General features: G+C 28.4%; 2 protein-coding genes and 1 long non-coding RNA gene across 3 annotated transcripts; all 3 read right to left on the bottom strand.

Annotated features, from left to right (window-relative positions):
- Positions 1-2,539: 2,539 nt before the first annotated feature.
- Positions 2,540-4,456, bottom strand: LOC125369588 (receptor-like protein 56). The gene is made up of 6 exons (XM_048372368.1): positions 4,437-4,456; positions 4,274-4,367; positions 4,003-4,168; positions 3,710-3,865; positions 3,204-3,347; positions 2,540-2,967 (listed from the first exon to the last, which is right to left on the bottom strand). Exons 1-6 carry the CDS (start codon positions 4,454-4,456, stop codon positions 2,540-2,542), a joined length of 1,008 nt encoding a protein of 335 aa, XP_048228325.1.
- A 2,783-nt stretch (positions 4,457-7,239) lies between these two features.
- On the bottom strand, positions 7,240-9,529 carry LOC125369419. Its single transcript, XR_007214999.1, has 3 exons — positions 8,364-9,529; positions 7,672-7,988; positions 7,240-7,513 (listed from the first exon to the last, which is right to left on the bottom strand). It is a non-coding gene; the product is annotated as an uncharacterized LOC125369419 (long non-coding RNA).
- Positions 9,530-14,774: 5,245 nt separating this feature from the next.
- LOC8275713 lies at positions 14,775-16,422 on the bottom strand. The gene is made up of 5 exons (XM_002532462.4): positions 16,111-16,422; positions 15,960-16,009; positions 15,789-15,873; positions 15,272-15,342; positions 14,775-15,167 (listed from the first exon to the last, which is right to left on the bottom strand). The coding sequence occupies exons 1-5, from the start codon at positions 16,379-16,381 to the stop codon at positions 14,973-14,975; spliced, it is 672 nt and encodes a 223-aa protein (XP_002532508.2). The 5' UTR covers positions 16,382-16,422; the 3' UTR covers positions 14,775-14,972.
- Between the last annotated feature and the right edge of the window lie 1,464 nt (positions 16,423-17,886).

Genomic DNA, 17,886 nt, shown 5'->3' on the forward strand with positions numbered 1-17,886 from the left:
CAGGTTTGACCGGTTTCAGGTTCAGTTTCGAACGCCCATAGCTAGTCCTATCTATAAACACTAATTCGGTTGAGAACTGAACCTAATTATTATGTTACAATAATTTTAATCCTATATTTGGGAATTGTCTTACGGAGGAAAGAAAATAAGAAGAGAAAATAGATTTATTTTCCTTTCTCCTATTTGAATTGGAAAATAAAACAGAAAATCTATTATTTATTTGCACTTTCTTATCTTTATTTTTTATTTTATCTTTCTTCCAAAAATAATAATTATCTTCCTTCTTTTTTTTTTTTTTTTACTCTTTTAGAAACATTAAGAAATTATTTTTCTCCCTTATTTTCTTCTTTAATATTTCTCCTCTTATTCTCTTCCAATCCAAACAAAGAGTAAATATATAACAAAAAATAGAAATACTCAATATTGAACCATAAATGTTTTTTTTTTTTTTTTTTTTTTTTTGTGAAAGAAAAGAATTGCATTAGGAAGAATGATAGATTAATACATCTTTCTATAAAAGGAAAAAAAACTGAACTAGAAAACAACCAGCTGAAGAGTAAAATCTTCTTTGAATGTTATCAATAACAGCAAAATGAACAAGGGCATGTGTTGATTCATTCTGCAAACCACGACAAAATTTGAAGATACAAGACTGGAAATTGAATGCTTCAAGTTGTATTTCTTCTATCAATATTCCAAGATAGGTGAACTGGGTGGCTAGATTTTGGATAGTTAAATTTATGTTTAAGCAGTCACTCTCAAGTTCTACATCTCTATAACCGAGCTCCAGGGCTTGAGAATAGCATTTGCTTCTGCCATTCCTGCACATGAAACTCCACCCTGACAATTATGAATCGGCACTCCAGCATTTGTCGTAGTTTTGACCAGCAGCATCCATATTAATCTTGACTCGTCCAACACTTGGTGGTCTCCAAATTGAGCTGTGCAATTGCAGATTTAGTGGACAACGGGTTTGTTTTCCTTAAGGTATTCATAATAGTAATCAGTTGCTTTGGTGGAGATGGCCTATTATTCCATATGATTTTTCTTGAAAAATAAGTTTGTTTCTTGCATAACAGATCGACCATAACAGTCTCTTGTGACTCTTAAAAGTATCCTCACAACCAGAACAATAAGAATGGAACTGCACCCTCTGTCTTTTTTTTTTGGCAAATTTGCATTGACAGGCAACAAATCTCGACATACCTTACAGAGGAAACATTTGCTTGTTGGCTGCAATTGGAGTTTTCATAACCAACTTCATCAGGATGCATTTTGCATTGATGATGAGCTAGAAGCACCTCCTGCATTTTATCCATCTTCACACAGCACCGTTCTCACCCAGTACAAAGCCATTTTTGGCCGTTCATTTTTTGTTTTTAAAATGACATAAAACCATAATGTTTATTAAGAAAATATAAAATCAAGTTATACTTTAATTCACGTGTCATGCAGTGGAACTTGGAGCTTTTGTAGTGCACTCAACATGTCAATTTTATTTTGAAAAATAATTTTAGAGAAAATTAGATAAATTAATATATATATTCTTAAAAGCAAAATATTATTTCAATTATTAAGGTTAATTTTTTTTGTTTGATTATAATAAAAGTTCAATTTAATAATTTATGAATATCTTTTGTAACTATAGAAATTTATTTATATGGTTTAATAATTTCATTATTATATATTTAGTTTTTATTTTTCATTATCTAAAAATTTACTATTGCATCTCCTTAAGACTGATTATTTTAAGTTTAATCCCATATATGTAACATTTACTATTATAACTCAAAATCAATCATCATTTCAAACTTTTGGCATTGCATTGCATATGATGATAATTAATAGAATTTTTATTTAAAATCTATAATTATATCTATATATATATATATATATATATATATATATATATATATATATATATATAAGAGCAAGGTTTTAATATTATTTTTTCTTTCCTACATTGCATATTATATAAATCTTAAATTATTTTTCTTAGCCTTTAGATAATTAATTATTTTTAATATTTTCTAACTATTTATATAAAGTATTATCTTACAACTACTGAGACTAGTATTTCTTGGATTAATGTGGAAATTTTTATTTCATGAGTTTGAAGTTTAATTTCTTAATCTACTCGGAAGGAAGAAAAAACGTATGAAAATATGAAAAATTTTAGTGATTGTTTAAGCAGTTTTGTGCTTTGCAATTACACAAATGGCACTGGGATCACTGTAATTCAAACTATGGACTTTGAGATTTTTGCATAAGACATAGGAAAACGATTGCTATTTTAGCATTATTTTTATAACTAGTCTCGACATTACACTTTTTGGAAAACATTGTAGAAACATAAAATACATTGAGTACGCTGACAATAACATCTATATACATTTTATGAAAGTCCAAACTTGGATAATAATGGAATGTTACCCACCAAAAAGTAGTAGCTCCTTGTGAGATTCACCTCTATAAAGTAAAACCATGTCCATCTCCAGTTTGGATTTATGTATAAACCTGCAGCTATGCCCAAACAGCACTATAATGTAAGACACCACAAACTCGCATAGAAAACATCCATGTCAATGCACCCATTATCTTCATTTTCATCCATTGAGGTTGTTGGCGTCATTGGTGGAGGAGATGTTGGGGTGCAACTATTCGGCAGTGGCAATCCACAAAGCAAAGGATTTTCCTTCATGCTTTCCTGTTCAGATGTTACGAATTGTGCAACACTATCTTGGGTCTTTCCTGATAAGTTGTTGTGCGCTACGCTGAAAACTTCTAGAGAGTTTAGTTGAGTGAGCTGAGAAGGGATTTCTCTATTCAAATTGTTCCAGGAAAGATCTAAACTCTCGATTGCTGTCAGATTTGAAAATGTTGAAGGGATTGGTCCCGTCAAAGAGTTGTGAGATAGATTCAACGCCTTGACAGTGAAAAGAGTTCCAAAATCAAGAGGAATCTCGCCTGAAAAATTATTGCTAGAGAGATCAATGCCAGAGAAAGTATGGGAGGTTGTTGAGGTTGTGAAATTAGGAGCTTCTGCACTCTATGCCATTCAATACTCGCTCGTAGACAACGGACAATAAGACCAGATAGATTATTATGCGAAAGATCGATCAAGCTTAACTTTTCCAAGTTGCATAGCTGAGTTGGGATTTGACCTTGAAAATTATTATGACTCAATTAAAGATAGCTCAAACGGGAAAACTTTCCCATCCATTTTGGAATCCTTCCACCCAGATTATTATGGCTAAGATCTAATACAATAAGCTCAGGCGAATCGTACAATCCATTCCTTAATGGTCCTTCTAACTTGTTTTTAAACAAATGAATTTCTCGTAACTCTGGAAGGATCAATTTAAATGAAAAACTTCCAGAAATCTCATTTTCTGAAAGGTTTAAAACTTCAAGAGAAGACATGTTCCCTGTCCATGTTGAGATCTTTCCAGAGAGATGGTTGTGGCTTATATCTAATATTTGTAAATCCTTCCAAATAAAGTGATAGATAGATTAATTTATTAATTCATATCATTTAAAATAAGTCATCGATCTCATTATTTTTTATAAATAAATTTGAAGTCTTGTCAAATTATTCAACTCTGCATCCACGACGAGTAAGATTGATATATAATTTAAAATAATATAAATAGTAATATAATTTTTATATTTTGAGGCATAAATAAAATTTAAAGAAATGAACTTTTACCTTCAACATTAAGTGTTGCTTTCAGTTTATTGTCACCCAAATATAAAATTATCAAAGATGAAAGGCCAGTTAAAGATGATAGGATATCATTGTTGAAATTGTTCCCAGTTAAATAAATTTGCTCTGAATAACCAAGTCTTGACAGCCTTTCAAATCCTGTAATGAACAAATGAAGAGAAAAGTATGATGAATCGCACTTTGATTTGGAAATATTTATATAATTAGTTAGGATTGTAAATACAGTAAAGAAAGGGACCGCCCTTCGTTCTTAATGTAATCAGCTATATCATTACCAAATAAGCTGAGATTATGAAGTTCTTGGAAGGGAAGAAACAAAGAGTCATTTAGATACCAATCATTTTCTGAGTCACGATCTCTTATGAGATCAAGATTAAGTTCAACAACTCGTTTTGTAGTAACATTGCAAGAAACTTTTTTCCCAATTACAATAGTCATCATCTATTCCCCAATTATAGAGAGAATCAAAGATGGTAAAATTAGCCACAGTAAGGGAAGACTTGAATTGCAAGAGAGCATTTCTCTCATGCTCCAAACAACCATCACCACATCCATTTCCCTTGTATAAACAGCACCATCATCACTAACAGCACCAGACACTGCTCCTTCTTTAGCCCCATTGATAATATTTGAATTGAAACTGTATATTTTGAACTGCTAATTACCACCTCCCCACCCCACCCCACCCATTTATATATAGTAGGGATACCTGTAATCAAATGGCCCCATGTTACTGTTTGTTAATTTACTTGTTCTAGGAAGCTCCCTGTATATGTTTATACAGCAGCAATGCCATTACTCCAACTTGCCAAGTTTTTTGCTTCCCAGCTCATAAGAAAATGACAGTCATGAAATTATTAGACATTACAGAGATCCAATCGTGTTCACATTAAATTCAGGAGAAATCAGAGTAAAGTAATATAGTACTTCATTAATTTTTATATGTCCCTTTTTATTTATACTTAATAAATTTTCAAATTAAAAGATATAAAGCATTTAAAAGAGTAAAGATAAATAAAGATGAAGTAACATTTATACCTTTTCTACTAGTAAATTGGAAAACTATACAAGAGGACACGTTGTCTTCTAACACAAATTTGATTGAAATTTATTAAAAAATTTAATTTTTTTTTAATTTCGTTGTTGTAATGTTTAGGTTATTCATCATATACTTCTTTTTTATTTAAAAAAAAAAAGTCTTCCAAGTCTTAAATGATTTGTTAAGAACATTATGAAGATACAATATTTTCCATAAAGAATGACTTTTATTATTTTAATCATTCTTCTCCGGAAGCTGCATTTATAGTTGTGAAATCTTCTAAAAGTCTTAATTAAGTGATTAGTTTCCAAGTCTTCCTTCTAGTCATCAGAGACTTGCGAAGGCTTGCAAAATAGTCGTTCATTTTGACCGGAAGAGCGCTAATCTAATCATTTAAGATTACATATACCACCAATTTTAAAACTCCTAAGAAAAAATGAAAAAAAATAAAAAATGCAACTCTTGATATTATAAATAGTAGTAATTTAAAATAAGTTCATGAAACTTAAGAGAATTATTAATAATTTTCAGACTTTTTATTGTATTTTAAATAATAATAATAATAATAATAATAATAATTTAAAATAGATTACTAAATATTTCAGAATTCTGTAATCACTATTAGAACTATTAGCTATATATATATATATATAATATATAATTTGATTTCTTTTATTAATCTCTTTTAATAAAATCAACACTACGTCATCAATCATTATAACTGCTAACAATGTATATATATAGTATTATTATACTAAGATATAAAAAAATATTATACTAAATCACGTTAAAAAATTATTATAATGTTAAACCTAACATATTAGCGTTATTAACTTATGATTATATAGTGCTAGAATGACATTAATCATGTTTATTAAATAAGTTTGACTAATTTTATGTCTTTTAACTAATTAATATGATATAAAAGAATTTTATACTACATTGTTATGTAGTATAATTTAAATTTTAACCTCAAATTTTTTATTTTAATTAATAGATCTCACTTTTACTATTAAAATCCTATATTAATAAGTATATATATTGTGTTATTACGTCTATAAATATAAGATAATTTTTTAAAATTTGGATATATTATATAGTTTAATTTTTATTTTTATAATATTAAAATTTAAAAATTTATGAAAATAAAAGTATCAGATATGAATTTAATAAATTTTTTATTAATAAATTAGAGCACACCTTTTGAATGAATAATTTTGAAAGCTAACATGCTCTGCTATATTTTGAAGCATGAGGAAGTGCTTCTTTGAAAGCTAAGATTTGCCTCAACACTGCAAATATTCCAACTTCTGGTGAATAAATGGATTCTCATGTTGATCAGCACTGAAGTAGAATAAGAAATAAGATTATTCTTGCATTGGAATTGGTAAAGCAATAATAGTATTAGAGATGCAAAAGGGCTCAGCATAGAACACTGTCTGAATTCAGCTATATGCTCTGCTGTATAAGAGAGTTCAAAGTTTCGGGCATTTCTTGATTCAGTTCTGCCTTTTGGGTTCTCAAAGATGTTGGCTCTTCTGTGTCCTTGACACTTTAAGATGGTCTGTAAATTTTAGACGGGACGGAGAAAGAAAGAAGAAGAGGGAGGTGGAGGGAGAGAAGTGGTAGCTTCTTTTCTAATATTAAGATATTTTTAATTAATCTTAATTGAAAATTATAAAAGTCAGTTTATTGGATCCATTGTTAGCCACCTCAAATTTAACTTAAAAAACAACGGTGTTAGTTATTCTGTTATAGTGGGAGCTTAAATTATTCATTTTAATTTGTGCCTAATTCACTCCTCGCACCAGATGCCAGAGGCAAAAATGCACCTTCTCTCATAAAACTTTTATTGTTTAAATGTGCTCTTAAAGCCAAAAATAAGAATAGCACAACAAGAAAAGTAGATAAGAATGAAAAATTATATCCTTCTACATGGGTAAAACGATTGATACAAGATTAGTTCCTTTGATCTAACTGCGATGAACCAATTAAAATTTCTTTTTATTGAGAAAAATGAGTATAATTATTACCTATATATATAATTACATTAATTACTAACTACTTATATGAATGCAGTCTTTTTATAATTAAAAAATATAATAAATTATGGTAGTACACCAATAGAGTTTATATAGAAATAGAATATTAAAAAATTATAAATACAAAAGACAAAAACAAAATTATTAATCGAAAAAATAAAACAATGGATAAAAAAAAAACAAAGAAAAACGAAAGAGATTCTTATTTGCTCACATGCTATATTTGACCTAAACCTTATACTTATATAACATATGAAATGGAAAATCAAAAGTTTATAGATGGGACGAAGGAGCACAAATCCGAAAAGAAAAAACCTTGATGCTAATAAGTTAATATTTATATATGTAGATGATAGATAGACTTCAGGCTATCAAAATTTATAGCAAGTTTAACTAATCAATAAATACACATATATATATATATACATACTACTTAAATATACTAACAAATCATTCACAATGTTACCACATAATTAGATCAACTCCATCAACATGATCACTTAATAATTTTCTTAGTTTTAACATATCCAAAAAAATATATATGTGTAAAGTTTCAAATCCATTGCTGCAAAGAGTCTAGATTGCAAATAATTTAAAATACAAAAAAAAGAAATTAATTACAATAGGCCCGAAGAAGAAAGAAATCGGTCTGTCCGGAGAAAGACGACAGAAAATCTAGCTGTCACCTAAAAATTAAAATTGAGACTGCCAGTCTCGAAAATGAGTTAAAATCATATAATCCAAGTAAATAAAAATATCTCAGTGAAATATTTATTTTGTCAAAATAAATTATTATATTATATTAAAACGCATGTTATATCCTATTTCAGAAAAACACCATTTAGCATGTACGGGACAAGTACCTCAGCAGAACTCTAGACTCCAATACCATTAGCCAATCGGCTCTCTTATTTTGATGATACTGGCGCCCAGAGAGCGAAGCTCAACTAGAGTCCGTAAATCCAGTCTGGACACTTAATTTCTAATGTAGCTGGCGCCTAGAGAGGAACGCTTGACTAGGAACCTTTCCTCTAGCAATTAAATTTCCATAGCCCAGGGAGTTATACTCGACAAGGCCACATCACAAAAATATTCTCTTATTATTTGTTCTTGATTTATACTAGTATGCACGCGGTCTTGATGCAACCCATCAAGTAGTATGTTTTACTGCAATCTCATCCTAAGTCATAATACAATCATAACATTAATAACATGAAAAATGACATAATTCGTAAGCAATCTTACGATTGAACAATTCGAAAGCAATCTTACTATTGTTCAATAACTTATTAAATAAGATTGAACAGAACACGTATTGCATATATAAACTTAATTAATTAAATTCCTAGATCAATTAATTAAATAAATAATTTAGATCCATAAATCAATTAATTAAATATATAATAGTAAATAATAAAAAATTTCAAATTATAATCAAAATAATGAAAATATATTAATATGATGATAATACTAATAATATTTGTAATAATTATTAGTCGAAAATGCTACATAAAAATTGGCAGGCATATATGCAGAGGATATGACTTTAACTCACAGTTCTGACGACCCTCTTGCTGTGCTCCTACGACTCTGGTGGGGCAGGTTAGATAGACGGGTTATCTATTCACAGGAACAACAACCTAGGCTTAAATTCATAGAATTGATTGTCTAAGAATTTCGACTCAAAAATTCTACCAAAAATTTGGCAAAATCTCATCTAAAATATAGAAATTTATGCTCCGTATAACAGGTCTAGAACCTGCTAAAAATACTTCAAAAATTCCCCAATTATTTAACAGGGACTGTGCCACCAGAACTGCATTATTTTTTTTCAATTTCGCAACGCAATTCAGATAGAGATTATTTATCTACTCGGCATAAATATTTAATTTACAACCAACTCTAATAAGTAATTTGCTCGTATCTAAATTAATTATTCAAAACGATATTTATCACAAAACAAAATAATAACTAATCATACTAATAAATTCATAAGATTTATAATTAAATTATCAATTAATTAAATCAAATTAAATTAAATTATCTATTATTACATCTAAAATTTTTAAGGTTGAAATAAAATTTACCGACTCCCAAAATCTAAAATTTGCACATCCTGAAAACTCCAGGATATAACGGTGTCAGAATTCGAACCCATAAACGCTTATGCGAAGCTTGAGGTATGGAGAGTCCGAAAACACTGAAATCACGACCAACTCTCGCTTGGAGGACGCCAGATCGCGGCCGAAAAAGTGCTGCTCTAGTGAAACTACACCAAAGCTGTCGGAGACGATGAAGGCTAGAGGATGAGCTGTTCTTGGGTTTCAGAGGGTGGGGAACACAAACCCACCGTCGGATTTGCAAGTAAGAGGTGGCAAGCGGCTGGTTGCACGGTGGCAGCGGGGAAGAAATGAGAAGAGGAAGACGATGCTAGCGAGAAGAGAGAAAAAGAAAAAAAAAATGGTGGGTTGTTAGAGGTGCAGGCAGCGGAAATGGAGGTAGGGAGGAGGAGGAGGAGGAGGAGTGTGACGTCGGGGAAGAAAAAGGATGGGGAGGGCTTGAAAGAAATTTTCCAAAAGATAGGAGGTGGAAAAATATATATAAGCCCCCTTCTTAAAGTATATCGCTACAGTAAAATCCATTTTATTTCAATTATTATACATATGTATGTATTTACACACACATATACACTTAATTATTAAAGTAAAAATTAAATACTAGTTTAAACTCTTAATAATAAAGATAACTCTGTAGAATAAACAATTTTTTAATATTTAGTGTAAATCAAATCCAAATAAAATATAGACAAGTATTTTCAAATAAAACTAGTATAAATATAAATAAGATTAACTTACTCTTCTAAAACCACAAATCTAAATTTAAAATCTATCAAAATCAATATTCTTAAATTACTAGATAATATTAAATTAGATTAAATGATGCTCAATTACCGACGAACAATATTAATTTATCAAATTGTCTCTGAAAAATAAAAAAATTAAATTTTAAGAAAAATTTATAAGTATTATACTTATAATTGTTTTTTGTACTTCTAAAATTAGAACCAATTATAATGAATAATTAAAATTCTAATAGAATTAAACTGATAAAATTAGATTTATACTTAATAAATTAATAATTATTAAATTACATTAATAAAAAAAGAAATTAACTCAATTAATAAAAAATAAGTAAAATCTTTTTGACAAATTTGCATGTCTCTTTTTCTTCACATTTTTATATATGTTATGATTATAAATTATAAATATACTATTTTTTACGCATGCTTATTTCGATTATAAAATCAAGTTGATAGATACAATTTAATAAAATTTTAAATAATTAATATTAATTTATAATACTTAATAAATTATAGCAAACTAATTATTTTTAAATTTCAGTCTTAGTTTTTTAAAATTTTTTAAGATATTATTCATGTAATAATATAAAAATTATTTTAAAATTCTTTATTAATTAATTTTAGTATTATATAAATTAATACTATCAATATAATAATAATAATTATTTTTTACAATTAAAAATTTATTATTGTAGTAAACTATATAATATTAAATATTTTATTTAAGATATTATTTTTTAAAATTAAATTATTATCTAATTAGAAAACTAATTTATTAGTTAATATAGTATTAAAATATAATTAATATGTTATTTTTAAGATATAATTAGTCTTATTATCCTGACTAGAAAACTATTTATTATAATATAATTTTAAAATATAATTAATAAGTTATTTTTTAGGATTAGAATCAGTATTTAATGAAGAATGTAATTTATTAATTAATAAATTAATAGAAAAATTATAAAATTATATATAAATTTAAATTCTATATATAAAAAATAAATACACATATCAAGATAATATTTTTCAAGTAGTTGTATTTACCGTCTCAACTCTTCTCGCACGCAATAATATCTTAAAAACGATGTGGTATCCGAAGAGTAGTAATGTCTTCCAAGCAAGAAGACAGCCTTCCAATAGTGAAATCCATATACTGAAAAGCCTCTATATATCGGTACTCTATATAATAATAATAATTTCTGCATAGCAATAAAAATTATAGTCCCAATTTGAGCTAGTTATAAATAAAAATAAATTCTCTTATAATAAGTTATAAATTGTTTAGGTCAATTCTTAAAAAAATATCTCTCTATATAATGATATTTTTATACATATTCAAAAAATATATATTATACTATATTTTATTTTAATATAATATTATTTTATCTTATCAATTTTATTTGCACAATATGACAAAGATATTTATATATCTTTATCTCTAGTTTCTATCATTTCACCGATAAAATAGAAAAAATTTAGCATTCAAATCTCCATTAAGTTATATCTTCCTCGTAGTCATAAATTTTATTCAGTTCCAAATGTATGACTATAAAGAGATTTTACTGTATATATATTAATTTTTAAGACATGACACTTTTTTGACAACTTTATTTATTTTGACATATATGATTTTTATTTTGACATATGCACTTATTTTTATTATTTAAAATTCAAGCTTAGATGTAACTTTATAATTTTTTCTATTAATTTATTGATTAATGAGTTATATTCCTAATTGAACAATGATTCTAATTCTAAGAAATAGCATATTAATTATACTTTAATATTATATTAACTAATAAATTAGTTACCTAACTTGATAATAATTCTAATTATATTCTAAATAGTAGCATATTAATTATGTTTTAAAATTATACTAACTAATACATTAGATTCCTAATTACATCATGATTATGATTTTAGAAAATAATATTTATTTTAAATTGTATTTATTAATAATTTAATCTTTAATTATATAATAATTTTTAATTTTAAAAGTAGTAATATCAATTAATATTATTAATTTATACAATATTAAAATTAATTAACAGATATTATTAAAATAATTATATTAATAAATTTTTAAAATATTGAAAAAATTAAAAAATACATTTAAAAATATATAATTGGCTAATAAATATTAAATATTAAATATTAAAACTCCAATTTTAGATTTTATTTATAAATTTAGTTTTATAGTTAAAATAATAATAATGATCATGCAACATACACTAGTTACTGTAAAGTCGAAAAACTTATCTATAAATAAATAAAATGAGCCAGTTTATATAATTATAAGTGTAATTTGACCTGACTGCTCACATGCCTCGCACACTCCCTAAGAATTGGTTAAGATTTTTTTTTCTTTCCTTTTGTAAGGGATGGGTGAAGATTTCTTAATAATATACAAAAAAAAATTGATTCCAAGAATTCTATTCTGAAGAACAAATGATTTTTACCACTTTAGCTAAGTAAAAGTGTATAATAATTTATTAATGGATTTCAGAATTGGCCGAATATTTATAGCAGATGTGTAAATAAAGCTAAAGAATGATCATATTTCCATAGAAATGTCAAGAAGTCATATCAATTTTGATAAATGGCCCATCCCTCGGCTTCTAACCAGCCACAGCCAGGTCCATTTCTTTCTTTTCTTGGAAGAGAAATTTAGTCCACTGGGATGAGAATGCTTGCTTATCCAAAAAGAAAAATAACAATAATAGTAAAACAAATATGGGTATTGACAATGCTTTTTCATGGTCCTATTACATTACATGAAAAGTGAACAAGATTACAGGTTAATTCTTGTGCAGCAGAGATGGTAAGAATTGCATAGACAATTGTCGTATCATAATGATATGCATGTATCCGCACCACTATCACCAAGGGGAATTTTTTTTTCTGAAAGAAATGACATGGCTGCCTCTGATAACACTGGTGGACCACTTCTTAGGCCTTCAGGATGAGCTTAGCCCTTATATCTGTGAAACAGATAAAACCCTTCAAGATTGGGTCGTTGAAAGACAAGACAATTGCTCATTCCTTATTTTATGGTTAACCACAGGTTGGGCTGTAATAGGCCATAGACTAATGACCCAATGCACAGTGTATATGATCCCACATGCAGAAGAAACTACACAATCACATGCATTGCAATCAATGAGTGAGACATGGTAGACCCACTCAAAAATCCCTTTGTTAGCCCTTTGCCTCTCGTAGAGGAAACACAAAGCAGGGTCTCAAGTCATCACATTATCCTTCATACCTACTTCATTTCAACACATGCCTCTTCTTCACTGATCACACATATCCTCTCTAGTTTTCCAATACCTATTTCCTGTTTCTTGAATAAATGTTTTAACCCTTTTGAGTTTCCAAAATCTTGTATGCTACAGCACCAGCTATTGATGTTTAAGCTTTTGGTTTTTAGATTTTTCTTACCACATTTTGAATTGTTGATTTCTAACACTTTTGAACTTTTAGTAAGTGGCATGTACTGTTAAAAAATCATCACAATGTACATTATTTACATATGGCAATCTAATGCTCATTTATTTGTTTTAATCGACTAAGTTTATAGAGGTACTATACAATCATTCATAAAACTTGCCTATTTCTTGACTTTTATCATAAGATTTTAATTTTAAAAAAACTGTTCATAATCTTCAACATTAGTAACACATCATATAACCAGATAGAGCTCAAATATTGACCTGCTCAAGTGTTGGAATGGCGATTACCTCCCATCTTTTTTATTTCTCACTTTTTTTTTTTTGTTTTAATAAAAATGACAATTCCAAATATTAGACGTGCGCTAAGACATATAATTAGGTTGACGCCTCTCTAGCACCGATATCATATTAAGAAGTTTAAATAACGGAGAATTATAAAATAATTCATACTCTTTTTTTCTTTAAAGAAAAATTATCTAGAATTTTTAATTTTTATAAAATCGTCCAAAATCTTGCTTACAAATCTCTTCATATCATTGTGGAAATGGTGAATAAAAGTTCTTGAGTTCTTGAAATCTAGTGACATCATTTTGTGGGATGCATATTGATCTCTTTAATTCTATAGATCCATTTTGTGGGATATATTTTGGATCTCTTTAACTCATTGACTAGAGACTGATCCATGTTGTGGGTTATATTCTGATAATTTTAACTCCATGAATTGTTGCTTAATATTTTCAATATCTGATGTACTTGTATTGACCATTTGCAATTTTTTAATGTGATGATCATTTGCTATCTTTATGGGTATTCTGAGCAAGTTTTTTTTTTTCCTTCTAAGTAAATAATTTCATTATGCATACATTTGAATAATGAAATGAAGAGAATTGTAAACAAGATGGTGAATACTTATGTTAAAATCATAATTTTATAATAATTCTGAAAGATAAGTAAAGTTTATGAATTATTTTGTAACTCTATATTTATTTTTTATTTATGGAAAGGTGGCCGTGACTATAACATGGAATAATCATCACCTTACATTTTCGTAAAAAAAAGTAAAAATTCATCTAGAACAGAGAAGAAAACTCGAACCCGATATCTTTCACTCCTAAAAATAAATGTTCTTTCCATTCAAAGTAGCTCTCAAGTGTACTTTATGTTTATTTTTTTAAATTAAGTATTTCAGCAGCTTAATTGAAGTTTATTTAGTTATAAGGCAATTTTATTATACTAGCTGTCGAAGCTGAATAATTCTGTTAAAATTAAAAATCATTATTTTATGAGAAAAGTTTTTAGATAAATCTGTCTGCCAAGTCATCTTTCCACAGATAAGTTGAGCTACATCTCTTAACCACGTTATCTAAAGTAATTTATTTTAAATAATTTTCTTAATTAGATGTCCACTATTAAGTCTAAACCAATTAGCATACCTGTTTTTATTAAATATATCTAAGAATTGCTAAATTATTTTATAATCTTTTCCTGATTTTTGGGATTAAATATCTGGTGACGTACGAGTCATGCACTAGGCACTTAGCAGATAGATACTATTGATGTATTAGCTCAATGGAGAAGATGACATGATCATTTACATAGGATATAAAAGCCTATTGAGGTCGGGCCAAGTGCTGTATATCAACCATCAAAGTCAGAGTATAAAAATAATCAAATTACTATGATAATGGAATAAACTATGTACAGAAACTCATTCCTAGTCCTAAAAAACTGCAGCATTTCTGTAATGCTGTTAAACTTTTTATCCTTTTTTTTTTTTTTTTTTATTGTCCTAAAAGGTTTCTTCCTCTAGCTCGCTAGCTGCTGGCTGCTAATTTTGTAACTACAAACATTAGTTGTGTATCGGAGGCTTTCTCTTTGCTGGAGAATAGTCCATAATGTCGACAAAGCTATCATGGGTCACCTCCTGATGCTCAGAATTTGGTGAAGAATTAATGGTGAATTTCTCATGTTCCTCACCAACTTCTCCGTTACTTGATATTCCCTTTGTCATTGGGTTAGCTTTAGTTCCTCCATTTTCCTTGTTCTGTATAATAGAGAGAGAAATAAATATATATCCACACCTTACTTAGGTAAAGAAACTTAAATTAGTCTGTCGTTTTATAGTATTATAGTAATTAACCAACCAACCTTGGAGGTGGTGCTGGTGGTAGAAGTAGAAGTAGCAGAGGTAATCACAGTAGTCAGTTTTCTATTCATTCCTGCAACCATAGATATCAAAAGACGTTTGAGTTTCTGAATTCATATATTTCCACTCCAAAAACTCTACAGAATCCCCAGAATTGTATGATGATCTAAGATAACTAGTAAAGAATGATAATTTTTTTATCAGTTTCTTGGGGATAAAAATTTTGCTTGTAGAGAGTACATGGTCATGGGGGTTTAAATCTTTGTAAAACCCAATAATCTCCTATGTCAGACCTTTAGAAACATTAATCAGTTGCTAATTAAGAACTTGAACTACAAGTGAATAATCAATCATCCTAACTAGAGTAGTCATGATCAGAAGAAACTAATTAATGGTGCCTAGGTTTGTGATGCCTAGGTCCGTAGTAATCTTCGTGAATGCTCGGTAACCAGTGGTGAGGTGATGATGATGATGATGATTTCTTGGAAACTCTAGAAACTGATCTTTTCTTCAAGGTACCTGTGCAATGTCCTTCTTTGCAGATTATAACCTCTCCAATACCACCAGTACTTCTGTTTATTAACGAACTCTTCTCTTCCTTATCCTATCAAAATTGCATGAACAAAATATTGAAGAAGAAAACGGGGAAAAAATTAAAGAAGAAAAACTTCAGAAGATAAGACAACTCACATGGAGTTTTTGATGCTCAACTTGCATAAATCCCTTTTCCAAGCGAATTCCTACATAGAAAGATCATATATTAGAACCCAGAAAACACAATATTGCTAAAATAAGGGTTGTTTTTGCATACTCATAATTAAGGTGTATATATTTAGCATACCTTTAGCCTGGTGAACAAGAAGAGTTGACAAAAACAGAAGAGAAACAACTAAAAAAGGCCTCATTTTGAGAAAAGATCTTACTAAGAAGATTTGGCAAGGACTAAGTTCAAGTACAGAATGTGGGTTTTTTTTTTCTTTTAGCTTCTCTCTATCTCTTAAAAACTTGAATCTAAGATTGAGCTTGTGAATGAATGGTATAGCATGGGGGGTGATAACCTTCTTAAATATATGAATAGGGTTTAGGGCCCACAATAAGTTCTCTCCCAACATGAACTTTAAGAACGGGAGGGATCTTTCTTCCACTTTCTTGTGTTTCTCCTTTGTCTTGCCATTGTAAAGTGCTACTATATTTGTCTAAAGGAATTGACTAATCATTGATTCATTAGGGTTACCCTTATTGTTCAATAATGGAAAAAGGGTTTTTGGGTCTTTTTGTTTATGAGTAGATTGGAGCTTAAAAAGGCTAAAATGACTAGATTTTTATATCAGAAAAAGATGGCTAGCTAGTTACTCCATTTTCTTTTCTTTTTGTTCTTGTTTTACCAAAGCTACTTTCAAAGAGATTGAGTATTCTCTAGTTTGTCTGATTTAATTTTATGTAAGAGATATTATATTAGATCTCATTTTTGGATTAGACTATTGATTTGAAACCTTGTACCATCACCATCACTAATTTGTATTTCTAGCTCTTCTCTTGGCTAGTCAAATGGAATGCCACTTTTGGCTTAAGAAGAATAAGCACATCATATGGCTATAACCATGTAGGTTTGCCCCTTTTCAGTGATTAATCAATATCAGATTGCTATTAGATTAGTTTATGTGTTTATCTTTTGTGATAGCATGTCAATTTTGGAGTGCCAAATTGTAGAAAGAGTGATGAGACGCCTTGACAAATCTAATCTTAGATTCTTAACTTTTGTAATGTATTTTCAAATGCCCTTTTTGTTTTCTACTCAAAACTTTTTTACTTTTCAGAAGATAGAATAGAACCTCGTACATTTCTTTACAAAGTATATGCTTACTTAATATAATAAGATTTTGAAGGTTGCATTGTACTTAATTTGTATCAAAGCTAATACTTACACAATAGACTCTATTCCACTGAATTATAATAACTTTAATTATTCTTGAGTAATATAATTATAAATACTCTTTATATTCAATTTAAAACTAAATATCTTTTACTTATTAAAAAATCATTTATATATTCAAAAGTTTTGTTTGAAATATTGATATTGTATTTGGTTGAAATCCATATGATTTATAAAATTTATTTATAAATTTAAAATTTATATGCTTTAAATAAAGTGAAAATCAATTTAAAATTTTACGTAATCAAATTTATATAGAAATAGATTATAACCAAATTAAATTGTAAATAAATTCTATATCTTTTTCTAACTTTATAATTTTCGCTTTCCTTTTTTTTTTTCATATTTTCTTTTAAATAAAACAACTTACCTTTTGTAAATTGCTAAATCGATTCCAGGTAATATATATTATTTTCATAGATTTGGGTAAAATGAGAGATATGTAATGTAGCAGCCCTTGCATATTTAAAGATAAATAAATCACTCCTAATTAAGATACCGCCACATCAGCAAAATGGGAGAGACAAGGTGGGACAGTGGCCCACGTGTCGAAGAGGGAACAAGCAGAGTAAATATGAAGTGGTGACAGACAACGTTGAAAGAGTCACTCCATTACCCTGTGTAATGTATCGCCATTTGCTCGATTTTTGTTACCTAGTTGCCCTATGGGTCGGCTGTTCCACG

Source organism: Ricinus communis, chromosome 3 (assembly GCF_019578655.1).
Source record: "Ricinus communis isolate WT05 ecotype wild-type chromosome 3, ASM1957865v1, whole genome shotgun sequence".
Lineage (NCBI taxonomy): Eukaryota > Viridiplantae > Streptophyta > Magnoliopsida > Malpighiales > Euphorbiaceae > Ricinus > Ricinus communis.